Raw genomic sequence first — 22,919 nt, forward strand, 5'->3', positions numbered from 1 at the left:
ATTCAAAATTTTGGGATAATATCTCAAAATGTCAGGTTATTTATTTATCATAAAGAGTTGGCTACTATTTCAAAATAACTCACAATTGAGAAATTTACTTTAAATTTTGAGTTCTTAAGTCAAAAGTTTGAAATAACCTGAAATTAGTGGAACTTTTTTGTTTTTCAGTGGTTGGATTTTTTTTTCTTTTGTCATGCAGAGCTAAGTCGAAATTTGAGTAAGTTAACCGAAATTTTAACTTGTAGGTTCCAAGTTTAAAAACATTTTTTTTCGGTGGCAGAATCAAGTTTCCATGCCACAGACGTCACACCGCCGGGCTGTTTTACCGTTCTTTTGCCGCACGGTGTCGCCATTTTATCCGAGGAGACGAAAACAGACCGCCACGCCTGTAGGCGGACCCGCACAGTCGTAGCCAGTATCAGCAGACCAGACACTGGATACAGACAACAACAGTGACAGACCGAGACCGTATTTCTGTTTGCAATCAGCTATGGGTGTAGTCTAAGAAGAGGACACAGTAGCGCACCACAATATACCTCGAAGTTTTATCCTCATGAAGGAGCTCCGTCCTGGCTGAGTTTGGGAGATGGGAGTACTCAATATTGCAGACCAGGTACGCTGGAAGAAAGCGCTCCGAATTTGTGCTGTGGCGCAGTCTATTTGCTGGGAGAGACTCTGCTCTTGTGCGCAACATACTACGTCTTCTCCGCCGAACGGCTTGCTTTCATTATTAGCTCGCGGCGGGTGCATGCATATTTAGCCGGATATTCGCATGGTAATGGTATTATTTGAAAAGATTAGCAATCTTCGTCTTTTAAATGTTAATCTGTGAGGGTTTTTTTGTTTTACTTTTTAATTTTTTTGATGGTGTAGTTTAGGCCCTGGTCTGGGTCAGGGCCAGGTCTGTTGCAGAATTAGCTAACAGAAGCCATTTGGCTAGCTGACGTAAGTAAAAATGGCCTATAGGCCTCAGCCAAAGGCTTGGTGTATCTGCTGGAAGCAAACAAGAAACCCATTCAGTTACACACAGTAAAAATATTCAGTGAAACATTTAATGTCACGGGAGTACATTTAACCTCTCCACTGCGCAGTTGACGGCTTTAACGATGGTTTAACCTCCTCAGATGAGACGTAGATGATGTGTGATGGTCGTATAAGAGTCAGCGCTCCGGCTGCACGTAATTTTTTTGCAACGTTATTTTTTGCGGTAATTTGACTGATGTTCCTGTATTGCAGCCTCCTCTGGTCCAGGCCATCTTCAGTCGCAATGCTGAAGAAGTTCAACTATTATTGCACAAAAAGGAGGATGTCAATGCACTGGTATGAAGCAGATTCAGTTACCATGATCATGATTTTGAAGGACGTTACCCCCAAAAAAATACCTTTTAATTTTTTCCCCCCGCATATCAGGACCAAGAGCGTCGTACGCCACTTCATGCTGCTGCCTGTGTGGGAGACGTCCATATAATGGACCTCCTCATTGAATCAGGTGACTGAATTGCGTCCATCTATCTGTGCATTAAGTATTGGTCACCTCTGTTAGCAAGTAATCCTAACACCTGATCATTGTTCCACAAAAATAAGCTTGCTCATTCTTGGTTCACTCGACCTCTGTATCACCTGAAATATAATTAAAATCTACTATGTAATATAGTATGTAATAGTGTTTCTGTTTCTGTATCACAGGTGCCAGTGTAAATGCTAAAGACCATATATGGTTGACCCCCTTGCACAGGGCAGCTGCTTCCAGGAATGACGTAAGCAATGTATTTCCTTTTTTTCGTTTAAGACTGATGATTTCCCAGTCAGATGACCTCATCATCTAAGTCTTTTATGTATTAATTTACAGAGATTATAATTCTTATTTAGACTTACACACTCATGAACTGCACTAAATTAAATGTGGGAAGCTGCAGATGTGATATGCACCTTAAGCTGTGGTGATTGCTTCCCTCTTCCCAGAGGGCAGTGGGTCTGCTGCTGAGGCGCGGAGCTGACGCAAATGCACGTGACAAGTTCTGGCAGACGCCTCTGCATGTGGCTGCTGCCAACCGTGCCTCGCGCTGCGCAGAGGCCCTGCTGACCCAGCTGAGCAACGTGAACATGGCAGATCGCAGTGGCAGGACTGCCCTGCACCATGCGGCGCAGAGTGGTTTCCAGGAGGTGAGGCTTAAGTGATTTGCTTTGTTTTTGAAGGACATAGTGTTTTCTTTGCAATAAAGTTCCTTCAATTTGTCTTGCAGATGGTTAAGCTGCTGCTGAACAAAGGGTCCAACCTGAGTGCCATCGATAAGAAGGAGAGACAGCCTATCCACTGTGCTGCTTACCTGGGTAAGCAAGTTTTACTTTTCTTGCCAAATAGCACTTACAGGAATGATGACAAGTGCCGGCCTGGGCTTTTAATCTGTTGAAATAAGTAGAACTTGTAATGAATTGTGTCTTTCTTGTATTATCCACAGGGCATCTAGAGGTTGTGAAGTTACTGGTGTCGCGCAGTGCTGACAAGAGCTGCAAGGACAAACAGGGCTACACACCTCTCCATGCTGCTGCTGCAAGTGGTCACATTGAAATTGTAAAGTACCTGCTTAGGATGGGGGCAGATGTGAGTAACTATGCAAGAAATATTTACCTTTAGAAAAGCCAAAGTAGTCTTCCCTCATGTCTGGTTTATAAATTGTGAGCGTCTGAGAGCAGCTCAGGGTGCACTTTATTTATTTTTCAGGCTTTTGGCACATTCTGATGTCGTTTTGTACTGTTTTATTGTCAGATTGATGAGCCCAATGGCTTTGGAAACACTGCGCTTCATGTGGCTTGCTACATGGGGCAAGAAGCTGTGGCTACAGAGCTGGTGAACCATGGAGCTAATGTTAACCAACCCAACAAGTGTGGCTACACCCCTCTGCACCTGGCTGCCGTCTCCACCAACGGTGCCCTCTGTCTGGAGTTGCTGGTCAACAATGGGGCAGATGTCAACCAGCAGGTAGCTGTTTTGGTTCTTCTTCTTGTTTACTTTATTTCACTGCTTCTGAAAGTAGTGAAACTCCACATTTTTATTTAGGGCAGCTTTGCAAGAGTCAGAGTTGGAATAGTTGTAGATGGGTTGATCAGATTATTCGATCCTTTGGCCATTCTGACAACATATACAAATATTAAGAAAAAAAAGAACCAAACGAAATCCAGGTCCCAAGGTTTCATTTACCATTTATGATTTCTCAGTTTCTAGTTTACAGTGCCTTAATAAGAATATTACTGCACATTTTTGTTGAAGAAAATTATCAAACGAAAATCTATAGGTGCCTTTATCCTAGTGCCAGAGTGCACCGGCCCAGGTTTAAGTCTGGGCTGTCTTCCCTCTTTCTCTCTTGCTCTCTACTTTTCTGTCTATCTTCACTGCTCCACTATCTAAAAAGGCAAAAATGCCCCCCATGCATAAGATCTACCCTGAAATGTGATTGTTACCCCCTGCAGAGCAAAGAAGGGAAGAGCCCCCTGCACATGGCAGCCATTCACGGACGCTTTACACGCTCTCAGATCCTCATCCAAAATGGTAACACAGAGTGTCCGGTCTCATATTTATTTTTATTTTATTATAAGATCATGTCACTGTCTCTTTCTCTTCTGTTAATGGGTCTTTGATTTACTCCCTGTACTCTGATTTCCGTCAGGTGGGGAAATTGATTGTGTGGATAAGTATGGCAATACCCCTCTCCACGTTGCTGCTAAGTACGGCCATGAACTGCTGATCAGCACTCTGATGACCAACGGAGCAGACACAGCCAGGTATCAGACAACTTTAAGTGGTGTTGCTGATGTAGTAATGTTACTGTGAGGTTATAGAAATGGTTTAAAGCATAGCCCAATATGAGGGTGCATTAAAGTTTATGTTTCACGATGTAAGACGCTTGGTTGTAAGTAGATGCATTTGTACCATCGACTGTTTTGTTTCTTCTTTGCAGACGTGGGATCCATGGAATGTTCCCCTTGCACTTAGCTGTGCTGTACGGGTTTTCAGACTGTTGTCGCAAGTTACTCTCCTCAGGTTTGTTTAATAAATGTGTGCACTCTTCTTTACACTAATCCCTTACCATCTGTGTCTGTGTATTACTTTGAGATAGTTGTTACCTCCAGCTGTTTGCTCATTGCCCCACAGGTCAGCTGTATAGTATAGTTTCATCTATGAGTAAAGAGCATGTACTATCAGCTGGGTTTGACATAAACACCCCTGACAACTTTGGGAGGACCTGTCTACACGCTGCTGCCTCTGGAGGGTGAGATGCAGAATCTGGTTTAACACTAAAATATTAAAATGAGCAGAAATGTTGCACATGCATTACATTAAATTGTTTACTTCCATTTCATTTATTCTCATGATCTTTTTTTTTTTTGTTTGTTTGTTTTTTTTCCAGAAATGTTGAATGTCTGAACTTGCTTTTAAGTAGCGGTACCGACTTGAATAAGAGGGACATAATGGGAAGGTGAGTCCTGCTCATCTTGTTCAGGTGTCATCTGGTTTTAAACAGCATCTGAGTATCATGTCCTGCATACTCAACACAGGTTAGAATTCAAAGTGAGGACTTTTTTCTGTCTGCAGGACACCGTTGCACTATGCGGCTGCTAATGGGAGGTACCAGTGCACTGTGACCCTGGTGAGCGCTGGCGCTGAGGTCAACGAGCCTGACCAGACAGGCTGTACTCCCCTGCACTATTCTGCTGCCTCTCAAGCCTTCAGCAGGTTAGACACTTGTTAATCTCCTTCTCTCTGTTTTCTGTTTGAAAAGACCGAGTCAATACAAGCTACCAAATTCAGCCCAAGTCAAAAAGTCAACTGTTATTTTAGAAAAATGGCTGGCTGATTTTAAAAACTTGTAATATAGATACGTTATTTTGCCTCTCATCCAAAAGCAGGGGTCTCAAACTTAAATGAGCTGTAGGCTACTGCTGGCACTGTCATCTCATGTGAGGGCCACTTTACTAACTACCAAATAAACAAATTGGTACTCTCTTTCTGGCCTTACACATGGCAGCACTTCTGCTATAATTTTGTTCGTATTTAACAAAATAAAAGCACAGGCCGAAGTGTACACGTTAGTTTTTGACTGCTAGTGAAAATTTTTTCTTTACAAATAACTTTTTCACTGGACTAAACACAGCCAATCCCTCAACATGTTTGTACATTCTGCTCATATTGCCTTCATATTAAATATTTTTTTTTGCTTTTTAAAGAACTTATTTTAACATTGCACTTAACAACAAACAAATCCTCCCTAACAACAAAAAAAAGTAACTTCAAGGGCCAAACTGCATTATGTTTTTTCACGTGGGCCACAAGTTTGAGACCCCAGTCCAAGAAGCTTCTTCAGTTCTCAAACATGTGATGGTTGTTTTAGGTATTTGGGTGTTCTAAAACAGCAGCTCACACTTTGATGCAAGGTGTGAGATGGGGTTGAAATGCCTGGGAAGGCATCTCAAAACTGAATCATCAGTGGCTGATAAGTGGTGTCATAATCCACCACCTCTAAACGATGGTTGTTCACAGTGGATGTGGTCCCTCGTTTACTCCTCTTTCAAACCGGCTGTCTTCACGGTCCTGCACCCTTTAAATGCAGGTGTACACTTGTTGAGGTGGATCTGGTATTTTGTGCCATGTGTTTGTGGAAGAATTATTTTGTTTCTCCATGTTAAGGTCTGAGCACTACTCACAGCAGACACTACGTTTTCCTCTGTATCGGATAAACTGTTCTCGCCAGCCTATACAGACAAATATGACTCTATATATGACCCATATGAACCATCAAGTTTGAGAAGTTAAGTTTTAACCACGTCACAGCATAATTTAGGAAAGTTTGACTAAATGGAAGCATTTCTCGTTTGTTTCAGAGTTGATCGTCATTTTTCTGGGAGCCATCAGAATGATGAAGATGAGGCAAAGGAGTCATACTTGTAAGTTCTGGTTTTGTTTTTTGTTTTTTGGGGTTTTTTGTTTTTTTTGTCTTTTCATCACCTGACCATAACCGGTTAATTGTAGGCAAATTACATGTCTTCTTTATGTCTTTTTTTTCTTCTTCTAATAACAGCTGCTTGGAGCATCTTTTGGACAATGGTGCTGATCCATCAATGGTGAATTCAAAGGGTTACAGTGCTGTTCACTATGCAGCTTACCATGGCAACAAACAGAATCTGGAGCTGGTGAGTTTCCTGTTTTGAACTCACCAAATAACTTGGCCCATAGATTAATCAGTCATCTCACACGTTTTGCATCAGGTTGGGGATTAGTTCATGAGGCTAATGACAATTTATGTAACATTTTCTTTTACTAGTTTCTTTCCTAAATTACACAACATCAATTCTTCTGCCTTGCTTTCAGCTCTTGGAGATGTCCTTTAATGCACTAGGAGACATAGAGAGCAGCATTCCAGTCAGTCCACTGCATCTTGCTGTAAGTGTTGCACTCACTTGCAGTCACTTCTGCTCGTCTTCAGCTTCATAATCTTAACTAAATGCAAAATTGTGACTACCTTCCTCTGCTCGTTCAGGCTGATAAGGGCCACTGGCAGGCTTTGCGTGTGCTCACGGAGACAGCAGCATATGTGGACATGCAGGACGCTGCAGGCCGTTCTGTACTCTACTTGGCTGCACAGAAAGGCTACGCACGCTGTGTGGAGGTGCTATTGGCCCAGGGGGCTTCCTGTCTCCTCAATGACAACCGCCTCATGTGGACTCCAATTCATGTTTCAGGTATCTGAGCTGGAAGATTTCTTGATACAGCAATGTTTGTGATTCTTTCCCACAAGTCGATTTTGTGTTTCGTTTTTGTTTTTACCTTGTAATTGTTCTTTTGTATCTTATTACATTCCAGCTGTGAATGGACACTCTGACTGCCTGCGCATGATGATTGATTATGGGGAGGAGGGAGATCTCACTAACATGGCAGACAAATTTGGCCAGTGAGTTGTTTTATATTTTTATTTTTATTTTATTTTTATTTATTTTTTCCATTCAGCTTCAAATAACTTTTAATGCTTAAAGCTAACTTGACGAGTGAACATCCAGTGCTAAAGTGTATTTTTTGTTGCTTTTGTCCCCATCCAGGACCCCTCTGATGCTGGCTGTTCTCGGAGGACACACTGACTGTGTCCACTTCCTGCTAGAGAAGGGTGCCCTGCCAGATGCCAAGGACAAGAGAGGCAGCACAGCTTTGCACAGAGGGGTAGGTCAAAGAAACAACAGTTAACCTAGCATGCATGTCTTTGGACTGTGACAGAAAGCTGGAATACTCCTAAATGCCATCTCTGTTTGAAATATAGTAATTTAAATGTTGCCATTAAACTTGGAAGTTGTTATTAACAAACAAAAACAACATTGTAACTATAAAGCTGGTTTTTAACATGTGCCCCTGTTTGAAAATTCTAATGACAATGACAATGCCAGGTGCATCTTTCTGGTCCTGTTTCAGCTCTTTGATGGATTTTCTCCCTATTTTTTTTTTTTCTTTTTTCCAGTTGTAAAATTGTCATCAAATGTTTTATAAACTGGACACTACTCAGATGCACAAAGTTTTCACCTGTTAGTCCTATGCAAATGCATGTTGCTGCAAAAATACCCAAATGCATGTTAGATTGTGTTGTCTTTGGCATTTTTTTTTTATTATTTTTTTTAAAGAAAAAACAAAAAACAAAACTTGGTCACGTACAAGCACTGAACTAAAAATGAATGGAAAAAGCAGCCAGTATCCAAACAAAACTTTGAAAGACCTTTGGAAAGCCTGGAGAACTATACTATCGTTCAAGACCACTTTAGAAAAAGTCTGGCTCCTTGGAAGTAAAATGTAAAGGGGAAAAAAAAAAGTAATATTCTGAATTCAGTTTTTGACATTGAAGTTTAGCTCATTCCCCATTGTTTTTCGTTGCACAGGCTGTGTTGGGTCATGATGAGTGTGTGACAGCCCTGCTGGAGCACAAAGCTTCTGCTTTATGTCGGGACACCAAGGGTAGGACACCGCTGCACTATGCTGCATCCAGAGGCCACACAAAGATCCTGGCCAGTCTGGTGCAGGCCGCCATGGAAACAGACCCACAAGATAAATTGCTGGACAACAAACAATACACCCCATTACACTGGGCTGCTTACAAAGGTTTGCTCAGTTTAATGCCTAATCCCCAAACATTAATGTTACACATAATCACTGTCACATCTGTTGTCTCTAATGTTAAATGTCTGTTTGTGTGTTTGTTCTCAGGGCATGAAGACTGTTTGGAGGTTTTACTTGAATATAAAACATTTATCCATGAAGAGGGAAACCCTTTCACCCCCCTGCACTGTGCTCTGTGAGTATCTTGGTCTGGAAAAACGAATTACCTTTAGATAACATTAACTTTTCATTAACATGGTTTTCTTGCTGATAGGATGAATGGCCACTGCGGTGCTGCAGAAAGACTGCTGGAAACCTCTGGGGTCCACATGATTAACACCAGAGATGCCAAAGGAAGGTGAGGCTGCAGAATGAAAAGTACTTTATCAGGTTTTTAGGAATAAATTTGTTCAATTTAGAAAAAAAAAAACAAAAACCTGGGACTTTTAGACTGTGCAAAAGATGACCAATGTGGAGCAATTGTGGTTACCAAATTGTGGTTATTGTTGGGGTTTCCTGCTTGTAGGGGTACCTTACAGTACAAAGCACCTTGAGGCAACTGTTGTTGTGATTTAGTGTGATTTTGGCTATAAACAAAAATATAGGGATAGGATGTGGAGTTAAATGTTACATAGTTTATAAATGGGCAAACATTTTCCCACATTCTCGACTGGGAGATCTTGGTGGAATATCCGAAACAGATCTTTAATAAAGGGGGCATAAAAGACAATTTAAAAAGACGTACAGCAGCCTGGTCCTGTTTGATCGCAAAGAGCTTGACAGGAAAGTTGGCTCGTAAGCACAGACATTTAACAGGGTTTTGTTTGTTTTGGGGTTTTTTTGTTTCCTGTCTCTATAGGACCCCACTGCATGCTGCTGCATTTGCTGAGGATGTCGCAGGACTTCAGCTTGTGCTTCGTCATGGAGCAGACATCAATGCAGTGGACAAAAGTGGACGCTCTGCTCTGATGGTAGCAGCTGACAAGGGACACAGCGGCACCGTGGGTAAGTACTACAACTGTTACTTATGTGGGATTTAGTTTTTGTTGCAGAATGTGAAACATTTCTATAACAATAAAAAAAAGAAAAAGGCAAATTAGTGCAACAAAAAAAAATAAACAAATTTTGTGTCTTGGTGTTGTCCAGCCATCCTCCTTCACCGGGCCAAGGCTGACCTGACACTGCTGGACGAGAATAGGAACACTGCCCTGCACTTGGCCTGCAGCAAGGTACACGTTAGTTTTTCACAAGATCCTCAGATCACAGGATTCTCTAAGGAATATCTTTCTGTTGACATTTTATTATTATTATTATTATTATTATTATTATTGTTTTTATTTATTTATTTATTTATTTATTTAATGGTCATTTGTTTTATTCCTCAGGCTCATGAGATGTGCGCCCTGCTGATTTTGGGCGAGATCCACAGTCCCACTCTGATAAATGCCACCAACAGTGCTCTGCAAATGTGAGAACTTGGCAACATTTTAAACCAACAATAGATTTTTTTGTATATGTGGAATTAGACTGACACCCACAACATGCTGCATAGTCCATGTTTTTTCAAACGTGATTTTTTTTTTTCTCCCTTTCAACTGTAAAGTGTTAATATATTACATTTTTCATGCAGGAATCTACTTAATTTAGATTAATTAATTTGTAGAATTTATCCCCTGTATTGTTAAGAAGATATTTTGCCATGTTGCAGTAACAGATGTACAGGAATTTAATTACTATCACTAGGATCTACATCTGAGCATTGGATTTAGGATGGATCTTTTATTGAATATCATGACTTGCATTTATTTATTTATTTATTTTCCCACACACTACCTTGTTTGTCCACAGGCCCCTCCATCTTGCAGCACGCAATGGCCTGGCTACGGTGGTGCAGGCACTGCTGAGTAGAGGAGCCACGGTGCTGGCTGTGGATGAGGAAGGTGAGCAACACCGAAATTGAGATTTTTCAGTTTGTTTAGTTTTTCTATAGATAAGAACACAAAAGGCAGTCCATTTTTAATCAGTTCATTTATTTTGTTAATCTTGTTACTTTTTGAGGGAAGTAATGTTGAAAGCAGATTTTAATAGGTCTGGTAAACAAACATGCATTGGCCACCAAACACTGCTACCATTATATCCAAGTGTTCTTTTTGTTTTTAGCTCTATATTATTACTGAAACTTGTGATCTTTATTAATGGCACATGGGTTAAATATGCAGGCAGTGGAATGATATTAAAGCCATTACTTATTGGATTTTGGCCCTTTATGTGCAGGTAGCCAGCGGTGAAAGAAAAAGATCTATTACCTTAATAACCTAATGTGCAAAATGTCTCTTTCTTCAGATGTAAAACATTTCATTGTGTTCACTAACTAACACAGACTTTGCATACATGTGGCTGTGCAGGTAGTGAGCAGTGGCCTTTCAGTGCTCTGAGGGTCATTGTCCAAAGGCAGCTGCTTTTGCACTGGGTGTGCCTGTGATCTAATTTGTAGAGGGTTTTTTCTGAAGTGCTTATTATTGCTTAGTTACAAAAGCTTCCTTCTTCAGTGCTGGATGACAGTGACAGACAGGATCATTGTAGACGATGTTGATGCAAGTCTCACCCCTTGATTTTGATTGGCCACTGAGATGGAAGCAACAATGTATGAGGCGAGTGTTCAGAAGTTGAGCTATACTGAATATTAAAGTGGTTTACCGATGCCTGTGGACAACAAACCATATACTGGAAGTGAGTCAGTAATAAGAGCTTTAAGAGGGGGAGCTGAGGCAAACTAAGCAATTAGAATTAAGAAAATGTAGTATTTCTCTGAAATTGTACCACTGAGTTACTTTTTAATTGTTTAAATGTTTCATTAGTTAATTATCGGTAGTTCCAATATTGATTAGAAAATCTCTGACACATGATGCTCTAATGTGCATTTTGATGTGGAACAGGACACACCCCAGCTCTGGCCTGTGCTCCCAACAAGGACGTGGCTGACTGCCTGGCTCTGATCCTCTCTACCATGAAGCCTTTCCCCCAGCGGGACCCTTCCTCCTGCTCCTGCTCCTCTCCTACAGTCTCCCCCTCCCCGGGTCTCAACTTGTTGAAGCACTGCGGCATCACTGCCGCCTGCGCCCCGCTGCCCAGCAACGGCCTCCACAACGGCTACGTCAAAGACCGTCACGGTGCACCAGTTGGCCTCGACGGGTGTCTGTCTGAGTGAGGCCACACGGCCCTCTCAGTCAGCTGCTATCACCATCATCACCACCAGGGGGCGACTCCCTTTAAAATGGCCCAGAGGACCAGGAGAGCACCCACCCACATGTCTGTTTTCTGTGTATGTATGTGTTTGTGTGTCTGTGTGTGCGTGAGTGTTTGGTCTTCTCTTGAGGTGCAGTCAAACCTAATATGCAATTAGATCCCATTCCTCCATCTCCTAATAGTGCTTAATATATAGAGGCACATTGCTCTACAAGGTCACTCAGATAAAGTGTGGCATTCAAAATAAACACTAGCAATCTGGCCATCTTTAAATCATTTAACCCTTTAAAATCATGTTGACATAGTTATATAACCAACATTTAAGAGCATGTCTTTATCCTCGACTGTATTTCGCTTCATATCACTCACTATAAAGAAAGTCATATCATGTTAAATCAGTTGCAGTGACCTTGTAGAGGAACATACAGCCTTCCCAAATTAATGATCAAAGAGTTTCTTTGTTTTTTATGGTAATTACTTTCTTTTTTTTCTTTTTAATTTTGTTTTTAAATTGTCCGTTAGCCTAGATTTTTATGAAGGAACCACACAAGGGAAAAATCTAAATTTAGCTTCAGAGTGCAATGCTTGTGTACTACAGTACAATCTGCAAATTTGGAAAAGGGTCACAAAGATGTTAATTCCATAGTGTACTTTAAATGTACGGCCTAGAATTGTTTGGCATTTTAAGATAATTTGGTAATGCTGCTGAATACATTGGCATGCTCTCCTTCCAAATGAGAGCCATGCTCGGGTCAGCATCGTAACATCGATCTGTTCTTAATGCTGACTTCCTTTTTTTTTTAAAGATGCTAAATAAGTGTTTGTTAAGCTAGAATGTTTCTAAGCATATAAGTTATGACCAAAGTTGATCAACACTACTATGGCTATAAATTATTTATTTGAGATGAACTGTACTGTATAGAGAAAGACAATAGATCTCGATATACCTCGTCAACTCGTTTAGCAGCTGCTTCATCTTCACCCAGGGTCCGTAGGCCTAATGTTCTCTTTTTGTAGGACTAGAGAACTACTGTAGGATAGTGACTGACTGAGGCCTTGTTTATTCTAGATGAAGGCTTTACTAGTAATATCTGCCAACAACACCTCATCAAAGCATCATATATCTGAGCACATAAGTGAACAAGCCATTTCAATTTATTTCCCATCTCTTTAACAGTGTTTTTAAGGAAAAGATTTTAGAATCTGAATGACCTGCTTGTTGAAAAGAGTGATCAATTTTGGGTTTTGGCGCTAATGATGTTTTTGCTCTTTGTGTTTCTGAAGTTGAACCGGCCATCAGCATTGCGGTTTTAACAAGCTCTCTCTAAAGGAGTATTTCTCGGAGCTGATGAACTAGTCTTAAGCATCTAATAGCTTATATGTCAACCGGTAAACGCTGATCAATTAGAACAGATTAAGGAGTATTGTCTGCTATTTTTATTGGGCAGTTTTCAAGCAATATTTTCTTTTGGCCTTCTTTTGTTTGGCGTTATTGAATAGACAATCACTGTCACAAGGGCTTTTGTTTCCCTGGAATGTGTTTTGATTTTTCTTTTTTTCTCGGGGGTTAGTTTTTTGGTTTTTTTTTTAATATTTCATGGAAAAATAACCTAAAGACTAAACGAATGGCTCTGTGTGCCGGGCATTTTACTGTCAGTGTCAACACAAATGCACTGGATTGCCTTTATGGCATCTCATGAAATGCCTTTTTGACCCATGCCTTCCGTACGTAACACATCATTTCAGTTGGATTGCTTAATGGCAGAGAATGACGAGCCCTGAGACCAATCATGTCTCCACCAATTTGATTGGAACAGCATTAAACCACAGTATCTAGTGGGAATAAAACTGCCCGGCTTATCTTTGTGTCCCGGCATTATCAAAGACCAGGGAGTTTGAAATCCCTAATAGAATCAAATAGGGCTAAGAGGAAAAAGAGGGATCTTTGCTTAGGCCAATACCTGTTATTTAGATTTCAGGAATAGCAGAAATCCAAATATGTGCTTTTTTTGTGTTCATTTTTTTGTCTCTTCACCCCATTTTCTGGTACTAAGCATACTAAAGATGATTGTATCGGACCACTAGAGCTGTTTGTGACTTTTAGATGTTGTACCTATGCTATTTTGTTGTTGTTTTTATTTTTAAAAACCATCGGCTGGTGGTTAAATTACACTGAGTCAGATTGTTTTCATTGGCGCGATAACTTCATATCCACAGGTAATGAAGTGGCACAATTGCACACGTTAGTTGACTGGATGAGAGATGAGGACCTAGGCTAGGCTATGTTGTTAAATACATCTTACAAAAACACTTTCGCATAATTGTATTTAACTTGGTTTTCTAAAACTGACAATAGTACACGTTAGGGCAGTGATTTCTGAGTTCATGATTCATAGTTTGCATTTAATACAACCTCTATAACTGACTGAAATGACGCGAAACTAGTTGGTGAACCCCGGCCTTCGTTCTCTTGATTAGTTTATAGTTTTCTCGAGAACCAATATAATATTACTGGGGATGGGTACATACTTTGTTGTAATCTCAGGATCTGTGCTGAAACAACAGGCAGAATTTATTAATCCAATCAGATCTCTGCAGGATTATTATGTCTACACTTTTCTTCTTGATGGGATGTTCCATAATTTAATTCCTTTTTAACCCCAATCCCACAGCACTTAATTAGATAGTCAAGCACGCACTTTAGTACATTCAGGTTCTAAGTGTGCAAAATAGAGCAGATGTAATGTATGTACTTATGTTTACATGCATGTGTAATGCTGCTGAAAACAGGAAAGAAGGGTTGTAAAAAGACAAGCAAAGGCTGCAATGAAATTGTACTCCAACAATGCATTATTTAAAATAGGGAAAAAAAGAAAGAAAAAAAAAAAAAGGTGTATTTTTGGGGACAGTGTCCACTGCCCGCTCACTTGAGTTATCGGTTTCTGGGTGCATGGCCCAGCAGCGTGATATGGTTACATTACCCAGCCTACTGCTGACGATAGACTCTGGTCTAAGTCACTTAAAGTCAGTCCAATGATTTTTAAACACCTCAGGCAGGCTCCTCAAAAACTGCATACTCTTTCTGCCATCAGTAGGTGCTGTCAGGCCAGCCTGTCCAGGCAGGGGTGTCCTTTTTTAAAAATTTTTTTTGCTTGCCTCTTGTGATGTCCATATCTGACTAGTAAATGGAGCCATTGCCCCTTGCAACTATACAAGTCGTAACTGAATCCTTTTGTTTTATTACAGTGTTCTTATACATGCTTTTTTTTCATTATTATTATAATTATTATTTGTGTGTACCAGTAATAACTGAATGATTGTGCACGGAGCTAGATCACGATTTTGATATAGCAACGATTAAACAAATGGAGCATATACAATATATCTGGAGTCAGAAACGGAAAGCAATGAAAGGTCCACTTGTAGCAATAGCGCACGTGCGTGTGTAATAGTGTGCAGCACAAATATTGCACTGCCATCCATTTAGGCCAGTTTAGTAAATCAAAGCATAAATGCCAATGGAAGATTTAAATGCGGGTTAGATGTCATAATCTTTGGTCACAAAAAAAAGGCCTGATTGCCAAAATGTGTTAAGGGGGGAAACCCCTCTTAGTAAAGCAGCAATGGATTTATGCATTCAAGCAGTTTACAGTCTGACCATCAAATCTGAGCCATGAATTTTCTGACTGAAATGAATGTAGGGTCAGTTTAGAGCAGGACAAATTGCTTTCTCCCGACTTTAAACTGTTGCTCTTCATTTGTCTTGCATAGATATGATTATACAGGTAGCATGTAGTAAAATGATTCTCTGCATATTATACTGTGTGTGTAGTAGTCTTCCTGCATCGAAAGTCTGGATATTTCTTTTGGCATCATCATTGGTGTATAGGCTTACTGTTGTGAAATATCACTTTTCTTTCTCTATACATATTGTGTGGAGTGTAGCCTACAAGGTAAACGGAGGACAGGAGTTCAGATGAATTCAACATTCATATTCATCCATTCCATTGAGATTGCCTTACAGTACAGTAAAACAAGAGGGACAAGGTGGTCTTCAGTAGATACGATCACACGTTAAATAGCCTATATTTGACAAAAAAAATGCACCTAAGCTACACCCATTTAGTGCCATAGAAACCTTGATTTGCCTTTAGACATTAATCACATTTACTCAGTCCGTAACATATTCAGACATAGGCAGGAGTATTATAAATTTTGTGTTTGGAGCTGCATGCTTTTCACCAGTTATATTAGTCAAAAGAAAAGCTATAAATATTTGCATGGGATATTCATACTTGAAACCAAGTATTCTGTTTGGAAAAAAAAAAAAAATTGGTGTTGCTAGAAGTCTATTTTATAATTGGACATTTTTTGAAGAATATACTTAGTCCCTTTGGTATTGGCAAAGCAGTCCCTAGGTTTTGTGGTAAATAAGGTGGTTTGTAAAGTGTGTTACAAGGAGAAAAAAACAATTTTTGATGTCCAAAACTGCATGGTATAAATACAGAATAGAATTGATTTGCCTCAATGGATGTCTTGGTTCTTACTTGAAGTAAATTGCAAATTTCAATTCAACCCTCTGATCCACTGTTGAGCCTTTTGCCTTAAAAGCTATAAAAGAAAATGATACCTGGCAGTACCTGTTTAGTTGTCACCTTCAGAGTTATGCTGCTAGGTTGGATTGCTGAAAAAGAAAATTGGCTTCTTTTTTTTTTCTTCCTTCTTTTGTTTGGTCTTACAAAAATCTCTGGGTGTCAAGAAGCACACAAATAAATTGAGGTAGCACATAGCTCAAGGTTGCCATGGTGCAGAGATTGCTCGGAGTGGTTGGGATCTCGCCATATTTTCCACTGTGAATGAATTCAGAGTTCACTCGTAAACAATCGACTTTGGCTTATGTAATATCTAGAGCCAAACGACCGGGGTGGGGGGTGGGGGGAGAGCAGTGGTGTACCTCAGAAATATTCAGACAGAAAAGAAATTCTTGCTTGTACAGCTATGCTAACAAAGAGTTCAGATCTTTCGATCCATTTCGTTGTGAGTTGTGTAATTCTGCTTAAACCAGCCTAAATCAGATGTATCTACGCGGAAGTGTTTGATTAGTGTCAGTAGATGTCTCATGTTTCCTACCTTGCGAAGGGGCAGCCAACTGCACTTTGTACTTTTTATTGGACCTGCAGTTTTACCTCATCAGTGATCTTTTGTGTGACAATGCTGACATTTATCCTCTGTGATTTTGGGGGGGCGGGGCGTTTTTTTTTTTTTTCTTTTTTCTTTCTTTCTTTTTTTTCCTTCCTGATGCCAGTTGTGAAGATTTCTCTTGTAGTGTGAGTGACTTTTCAACATATGCATGTCGAACCTAAACATGCACAAGCCCTTTTATTCTTCTTTTTTTCCTTTTTGAATTGAAAACTGAACTGAAAAGCTTAGTTAACCCTGTTGCGACATGTTTCTCTTCATTACGATCAACCAATGACTCTGTTATCTGACGCAAGTCATGTGGAGCAAAGGGTAGAGTCTAAGTTAAGGTGGGAAATGAAGGTAGCTATAAAACTTTACCTCTGTAAGTCAGAACAATACAAGTTTTACATTATGACTAATGCTCGTTTGACCACCTTCCCTGCCTGAACACTTGGTCATTAATTTCCCCCACCAATAAGACCTGTGTAATATCGAACACAGTGTTGGCATGGTGCCTTTTATTTGTTACTACCGAAAGGTACGGTCTTCCATTTGTATTTCCCAGAAGCCTTATATTGGGAAAGAGAAATTACACTGAACATACATGACTACAGTAGATGGGCTCATACTCCCACTGAGCATTATTACTTCAATCTAGTGTGATCCAAGTTAAAACAACGAAAACAAACAAAACACTCTAAAGAACTCCTACAGTTTTAGTCTGGATTTCACTATTTGCTCCCTTCGGGAGGCTGAATAACTTGCACAGTACTGATGCGATTTAGGGCACATCAAACATCAGATGGATGAGGATCAATAGTACGAAAGCACAAATCCAAAGAAGGCACCTCGGGGCTCAGCTGGCTCTCTCAACAATAAGAAGCGAAGGAGCCTATAGACCAAATTGAGGCAAAGAAGTGAGGAAAAACATCTAACTCTAGTGCAGGAAACATGAGGTTTGATTGTCAGTAACACATTAACTGTAGAAAGGCCATTGCCTGGAATTTCAGAGCTTTCTTCTGATTGTTCTTCTCAACTCTTGGGTATTCGTTGACGGTTAGTAACTTCACAGTGCAGATTGTGAAACGATGCGGTACCTGAATTCAACATCAGACATAGGTAAACTGTTTGTTGTGACTGTGTTGCGATTTGATTGTGGAGATTGTTTTTTGTCTTTTATTTTTAGGCTAGACTGACTACAAGTAGGGTTGCAGTAGTAGCTGTGTGCAGTGTTAATAACAGTGTGATCATATTATAGGAGTGACGTAACATTTGTTGTCTTACTTCGACATTAAGGCATGGATCATCTTCTCTCAAGCTGACCTCGTTTGAAATGGAAGATAAAAGTGCAATAACCTTTTGTTTATCATTGCTTCCTCAGTTGGGAAAAATATTTAATATGCCCTTTTTTTTTGTTAACACCAAAAGTCACTCATCTGTAGCAAATGAAGGATTTCAAGTGGTCCTCTTGTTTGTGATCAGAGAGGTGGCATTTGATTGTGGAGTGTGTGATATTCCATTCTTAAAACTGTGATCGACATACATCTTTAACAGCTGCCTGCTCAGACAAAGGACCCTGCACAAGTTGATAAATTTGAGTAGGAGCATTTTTTCTTCTTCTTTCTTATGGATGGACTTTGATGGTATTGTAGTTTGGACTTCTGGTTTAATAGCCGGTGTAGACATGTTCATTTGCATGTGTAGATGTGTATATGCATCCTTTCTTCCTCCTTGAATGAAATGTTTTCTCAAAAAAAACACAAAAAATATATTTAGACCTGCTGTCGGCGATGTATGCGGATAAATGGAAATATGAAATGCCTTATATTTGTTTTCAATGTTAAGCATTAAGGGTTCTTACGTGTCCCTCCCTTTTCAGTGTGTAGCCTAAAGCTTGTACAGTTAAGAAACTCATGAGATTTATATCTACTGTATAGCCTGTGTGTTTTCAGAATTTGTTACTTGGAGGTCCTGTGATTGTGGTTTTAGAGAAACATTCCCCTTGAAAGTGCCGTTTGTTTTCACCAGCAAAAGATGTGTCTTTGGGGGGAAACATTTATTTACACGAAGGAAAACAAATGTTCGAAACACTTTCCAGTGTTTACCGTCGAACTGAATGACACAACGCATTCGTGCAGTTGAACCAAGGCAGCAATCTTCTGACGGAGCACCTTATCGACATGCTCCTTCTGTGAGCCCATAATAGAAGTAGTCTCTCACCAAGCTTGATTACTCTAAAGCAGAGCCATATCAAAGAATTTGCCCTTTAGGAGCCCCCTTGAATGTGCTATTAGGAATAGCTTACTGTAGGAAAGGATGTATACTGCATGTTCTGTGACATTTTAGTAGTGGTTGTCCCTCTTTCTTTTTTGTTTCTCCGTGTTTTTATGTTTAGTCTGCTTCACTGTAGATGTTGCCACCTCATTGCAACTCACGAGCTATTAACAATCCTCTCACAACTGGACTTAAAGCAGGCGTTGATCTGCTGCTGATGCAGCCTTAAGTCATTGCGAGTTTTAAAAAGGAAACGCTAGATTAATGGGTTGCCTGTTTTGTGTTTTTTTTTTTTGTTGTTTTTTTTTGTTTTTTTTTGAGTGGCTTATTATGGGGTAATGACAAAGGATCTCCACGTGAGTGGAAGGACTTTGAATCAGGTCATGTGATGAATTACAATCAAAGAGTTTCACAGTGCACCTTCATAGAAAGTTAAACAAAAAAAAAAAGTTGGCTTGTCCACCCAACATTCCAAAGTTGATTTAATTTTCCACAGTCCTGTCCCTCTGATTGAGAATTTTTATTTTTTTTCTCTTTGCTGGTGAATGAAGTGGGCGTGTGTGTCAACGACAGGGTTCCCTATTTAGCCTAACGCTGATTACCTCATTTACAAATCTGCAAATACACTATTCTACTGTGTGTAAAGGAGTCAATGCCATCACCAGCAGCGCGGTCTCGAGACCTGTGATGACAACAGGACCAATGAAGTTGAAATTAGTCAATTTTGAAATATGACCAGTCTGGGAATATAGGGTTAAGACACGATTCAGACATTTTTTTTTCTTCTTCTTTTTTTGTGTAAAGATGAATGAGCCTCTTAAGATTTCTTTAACTAGTACATCACCACAGCTGCTACCCCAGTCAATGCAGGAGCTGTCAGAAAGCTGCAGATACACTTTTGTTTTTTTTAAATAGCCAAGTCAATATTCAAAGTTAAAATCAAACACTTGTTAAAACACAGCTCGTCAAACTCCAACTGGACTAGCAGCTGTTGGCACTAGCATGGTTCAGGAAGCCTGGTGTGTCACAATTGTTTAAGTGAACGATTGCGTTAGCGTCACTTGCTGTTTTTTCAGTAGCATTTCTCCTACCTCCTTGTTTTGCAGCCTTGAGTATTGTTCGTCTCTCCACCTGTTCTGACTTACAAAAAAAAAAAAAGTTTATTCACAGTGCGGGAATACAGATTTATCATAAGCAATGGTAGTTATACATAAAGTGTGCTTGGTTGTGCTGTATGTGTACTTGTCTATTTGACGTTTGGAAAAAAAATATTTATGAGAAGCATTTATACGACAAAATACCACTGGAATGTGAAGCCAGACAACGTTATGATGCAGATTATGATGATAGTCTATCCCCTTTAACATTCAGTGGCGAATGGTCAGAGGAATCATCTTTTTAAGAAAATGAATAACCATTGGCTTTATATTTTAACAGCATTTATTTCTTTGGTTTCCTCTTATACATATACTTTCCCTATCTAGCCCTATGCTATACAATATTTCAACGTTTACAGCTTCCTTTTGGGTCAGCCATTTATTTATTTATTTTCATTATTTTTATTTTTTCTCCCCCCTACAGTTGTAATGATATCACAGGTTGTCACAGGGATGATAGTAAGGTGTATTTGTAAATGTGGATGAGTTTGAGCCCCTCGAGCCGTATGCCTTTGAATCCATCTGTCCACTCTGTACCAAATTCTGCTACACAGGCGTCTTGTTTCCGCACTGCCCCAACATTTTACATCCAGTTTTGACTACAAAGGGGTACGGGACAAAGGTGAAAGGTTTGAGGTTTTTCAGACCAGGCCCCACCATCCCACCACCCTCACACCCACCCAACAGCTCACCCATGCCTACTCTAAAACAGGACCAGCCCAACTCCCCCACCCTTCCCCTCTCACCCACCGTCTCACCTTTAACCTCAAGCCATTCATTTTTCTGTTTTTGTTTTATTTTAATTTTTTTCGACAATGCAATCCTGAAAGCACTTTGCCTTGTTATTCCTTTGTGTGAACATGTGAATGATAATTTGTTACAGAAATGTTAAATATGTAAAAGATCATTCACTGTTTTGGAAAAACCTGCATCTGTCTTTCTGACGTTAAAAGGAAAAAAAAAAAAACAATTTAGTGACATTAAACCTGAATCTATTTTATAAAATGTTTGCTGCAGCCAATTGGTCTCGTCATTCAGTATTGTGGCTTAGGGTTGTTTGTGTTCAATAAAGTGCTATTGCTAAATATTTCTTGAGTCTGGAGTTATTTATGTTTTTCGTGTGTTGTGTTTTCTGCAGTGTCTTTCAAACTAGGAACCCAAGAAAAAAAACATATAGCTGAGAAGACATTTTAAACCTTTTAATGTGTGTGTATGTGAGAATCTACTTGAGGCTTGAGGTTTCTCAACTCAAATGAGGAACTGACAAAGAACTTGACTGTTTTTACCACCACTGTTAGCTCGCATTTTATAGTAGTATGATGGGAGTGTATTGGACTTTGACCTTTGTGTGTTACTCATAAGGAATTTATATACTTCTTAAAGTGTTTGTTTTTGTGCAAAATACAGTAACAAGCGACATTAAAATATTGATCTGCTGGAGTTTATATGAGATTGAACCACTAGTTTCATAAGAAACTAATGTAATAAAATGACTGACTTGCATGCAAAAGTAATGTGAATATTGCTGTAACTAGCTCTAAGTTTCCTCACATATTTATAAGAGTACCAGTGCAGTTCAATGACACAGTGTCAGTGTTGGAGGAGCATGCACTCACACTGTTATAGACTGAGTCATTCATTTCAGTGTGCGCCCTGTTCTGCTAAACCAGATCCACCCACTCTGCATAAAGTGCATTTTCTGTCTGGATATTTCTACCTATTTTTTTCCCCCTTCCTGTTTACCTTCTGTCCTAAATATAACATCATGTTCTTTCACGGCTGAGAAAGAATCGTGTCATATTTGTGTGGCTGTGCTGTGGAAAAGTAATGAGCAACCCTCCGTTTCTTTATGCTTTGCTAGGAAAATGGCAAATGGTTTCAGCAATTCAGTTACATGCACAGACATATCTTGAAATTTGGTATATTAGGCAGTTTGCACAACTCCAACAAGATTGAAAATCAATATTTGGTATTCCTAAAGGACGCCTGAACTCTCTTAGACACATTTTAGTCTTTAAGTAGTCTTCAGGAATAGTTCTATAAGCATCTTGAAAGAGATTCAAAGTTCTTCTTTGGATGTTGGCTAATTTGTGTTCTGTTCCCTGTCAAAGTCACCCCCACACTGTTGACGTCTAGGCTCTGGGAAGGTGAGTCCATGACGGATCGTGATCCATTGTGTGTGTATGTTTTTTTTGTTTGTTAGTCCGGGTATTCTTTAACTTAGTATGCTTTTTGTGGTCATTTTGATGGTTATAAATTAAGCCATTCATTGTTTAATTCTCTCCTGACCACCTCCAAACATTGAGACAAAAACGTAAAATCTGGATTCATCATCCTCACACTAAACAGGTTATCACAGATGGATCCCCCTCACTGGGACTGGTCCTGCAAGAGGTTTTTTTTCCTGGTAAAGGGAGTTTTTCCTTCCTGCTATCACCAGCTGCTTGGTCACAGGGAGTTGGGGTGACTGTTGGGGTTTTCTCTTTATTATTGCCAAGTGTATACCTTACAATATAAAACACCTTAAGGCGACTGTTAATGAACTGTAAATACAATTTAATTTAACTAAACTGAATCACACGTTGCAACTCATTGTCAGTCATTTGGCATACCTCAGCATTTTCTGTTTTCATATTTTAAGAATGTCTTCTTGACTGCCACTCTTCCACTGAGACCATTTCTAATGATGCATTACTCAGGTCCTGTGTCAAGTCTTTGCTGGCTGTTTTCCTGTTTGTTACAGACATAACATTCAGACACAGTTTTTTGTAGGCCTTCCACTTCTTTTGTCTTCCAACAGGCTGCTAATAACAAAGTACCTAAAGATGCAATTTAAAATCAGACAAATTTAATTTAATTTAATGCTTGAATGATTCATTCAAGTACCAAAAAGCTTGTCTAATAGAGTTCAGGCAATGCTGTAAGTAGTTTCA

General features: G+C 39.7%; 1 protein-coding gene across 1 annotated transcript; it reads left to right on the forward strand.

The window, feature by feature from the left end:
- The first annotated feature begins 227 nt into the window (after positions 1–227).
- ankrd52a (ankyrin repeat domain 52a) lies at positions 228–21,073 on the forward strand. The gene is made up of 28 exons (XM_082518357.1): positions 228–613; positions 1,237–1,320; positions 1,411–1,489; positions 1,687–1,757; positions 1,963–2,163; positions 2,244–2,331; positions 2,460–2,602; positions 2,768–2,980; positions 3,469–3,547; positions 3,666–3,780; positions 3,957–4,039; positions 4,151–4,268; positions 4,407–4,475; positions 4,592–4,732; positions 5,878–5,940; positions 6,075–6,186; positions 6,365–6,436; positions 6,534–6,735; positions 6,857–6,944; positions 7,090–7,207; positions 7,912–8,131; positions 8,237–8,324; positions 8,403–8,486; positions 8,988–9,133; positions 9,275–9,357; positions 9,514–9,596; positions 9,977–10,068; positions 11,065–21,073. Exons 1-28 carry the CDS (start codon positions 587–589, stop codon positions 11,334–11,336), a joined length of 3,234 nt encoding a protein of 1,077 aa, XP_082374483.1. The 5' UTR covers positions 228–586; the 3' UTR covers positions 11,337–21,073.
- Positions 21,074–22,919: the final 1,846 nt, after the last annotated feature.

The sequence above is a fragment of the Aulonocara stuartgranti genome (genome assembly GCF_965226115.1).
Source record: "Aulonocara stuartgranti genome assembly, chromosome: 20".
In the NCBI taxonomy this organism is placed as follows: domain Eukaryota; kingdom Metazoa; phylum Chordata; class Actinopteri; order Cichliformes; family Cichlidae; genus Aulonocara; species Aulonocara stuartgranti.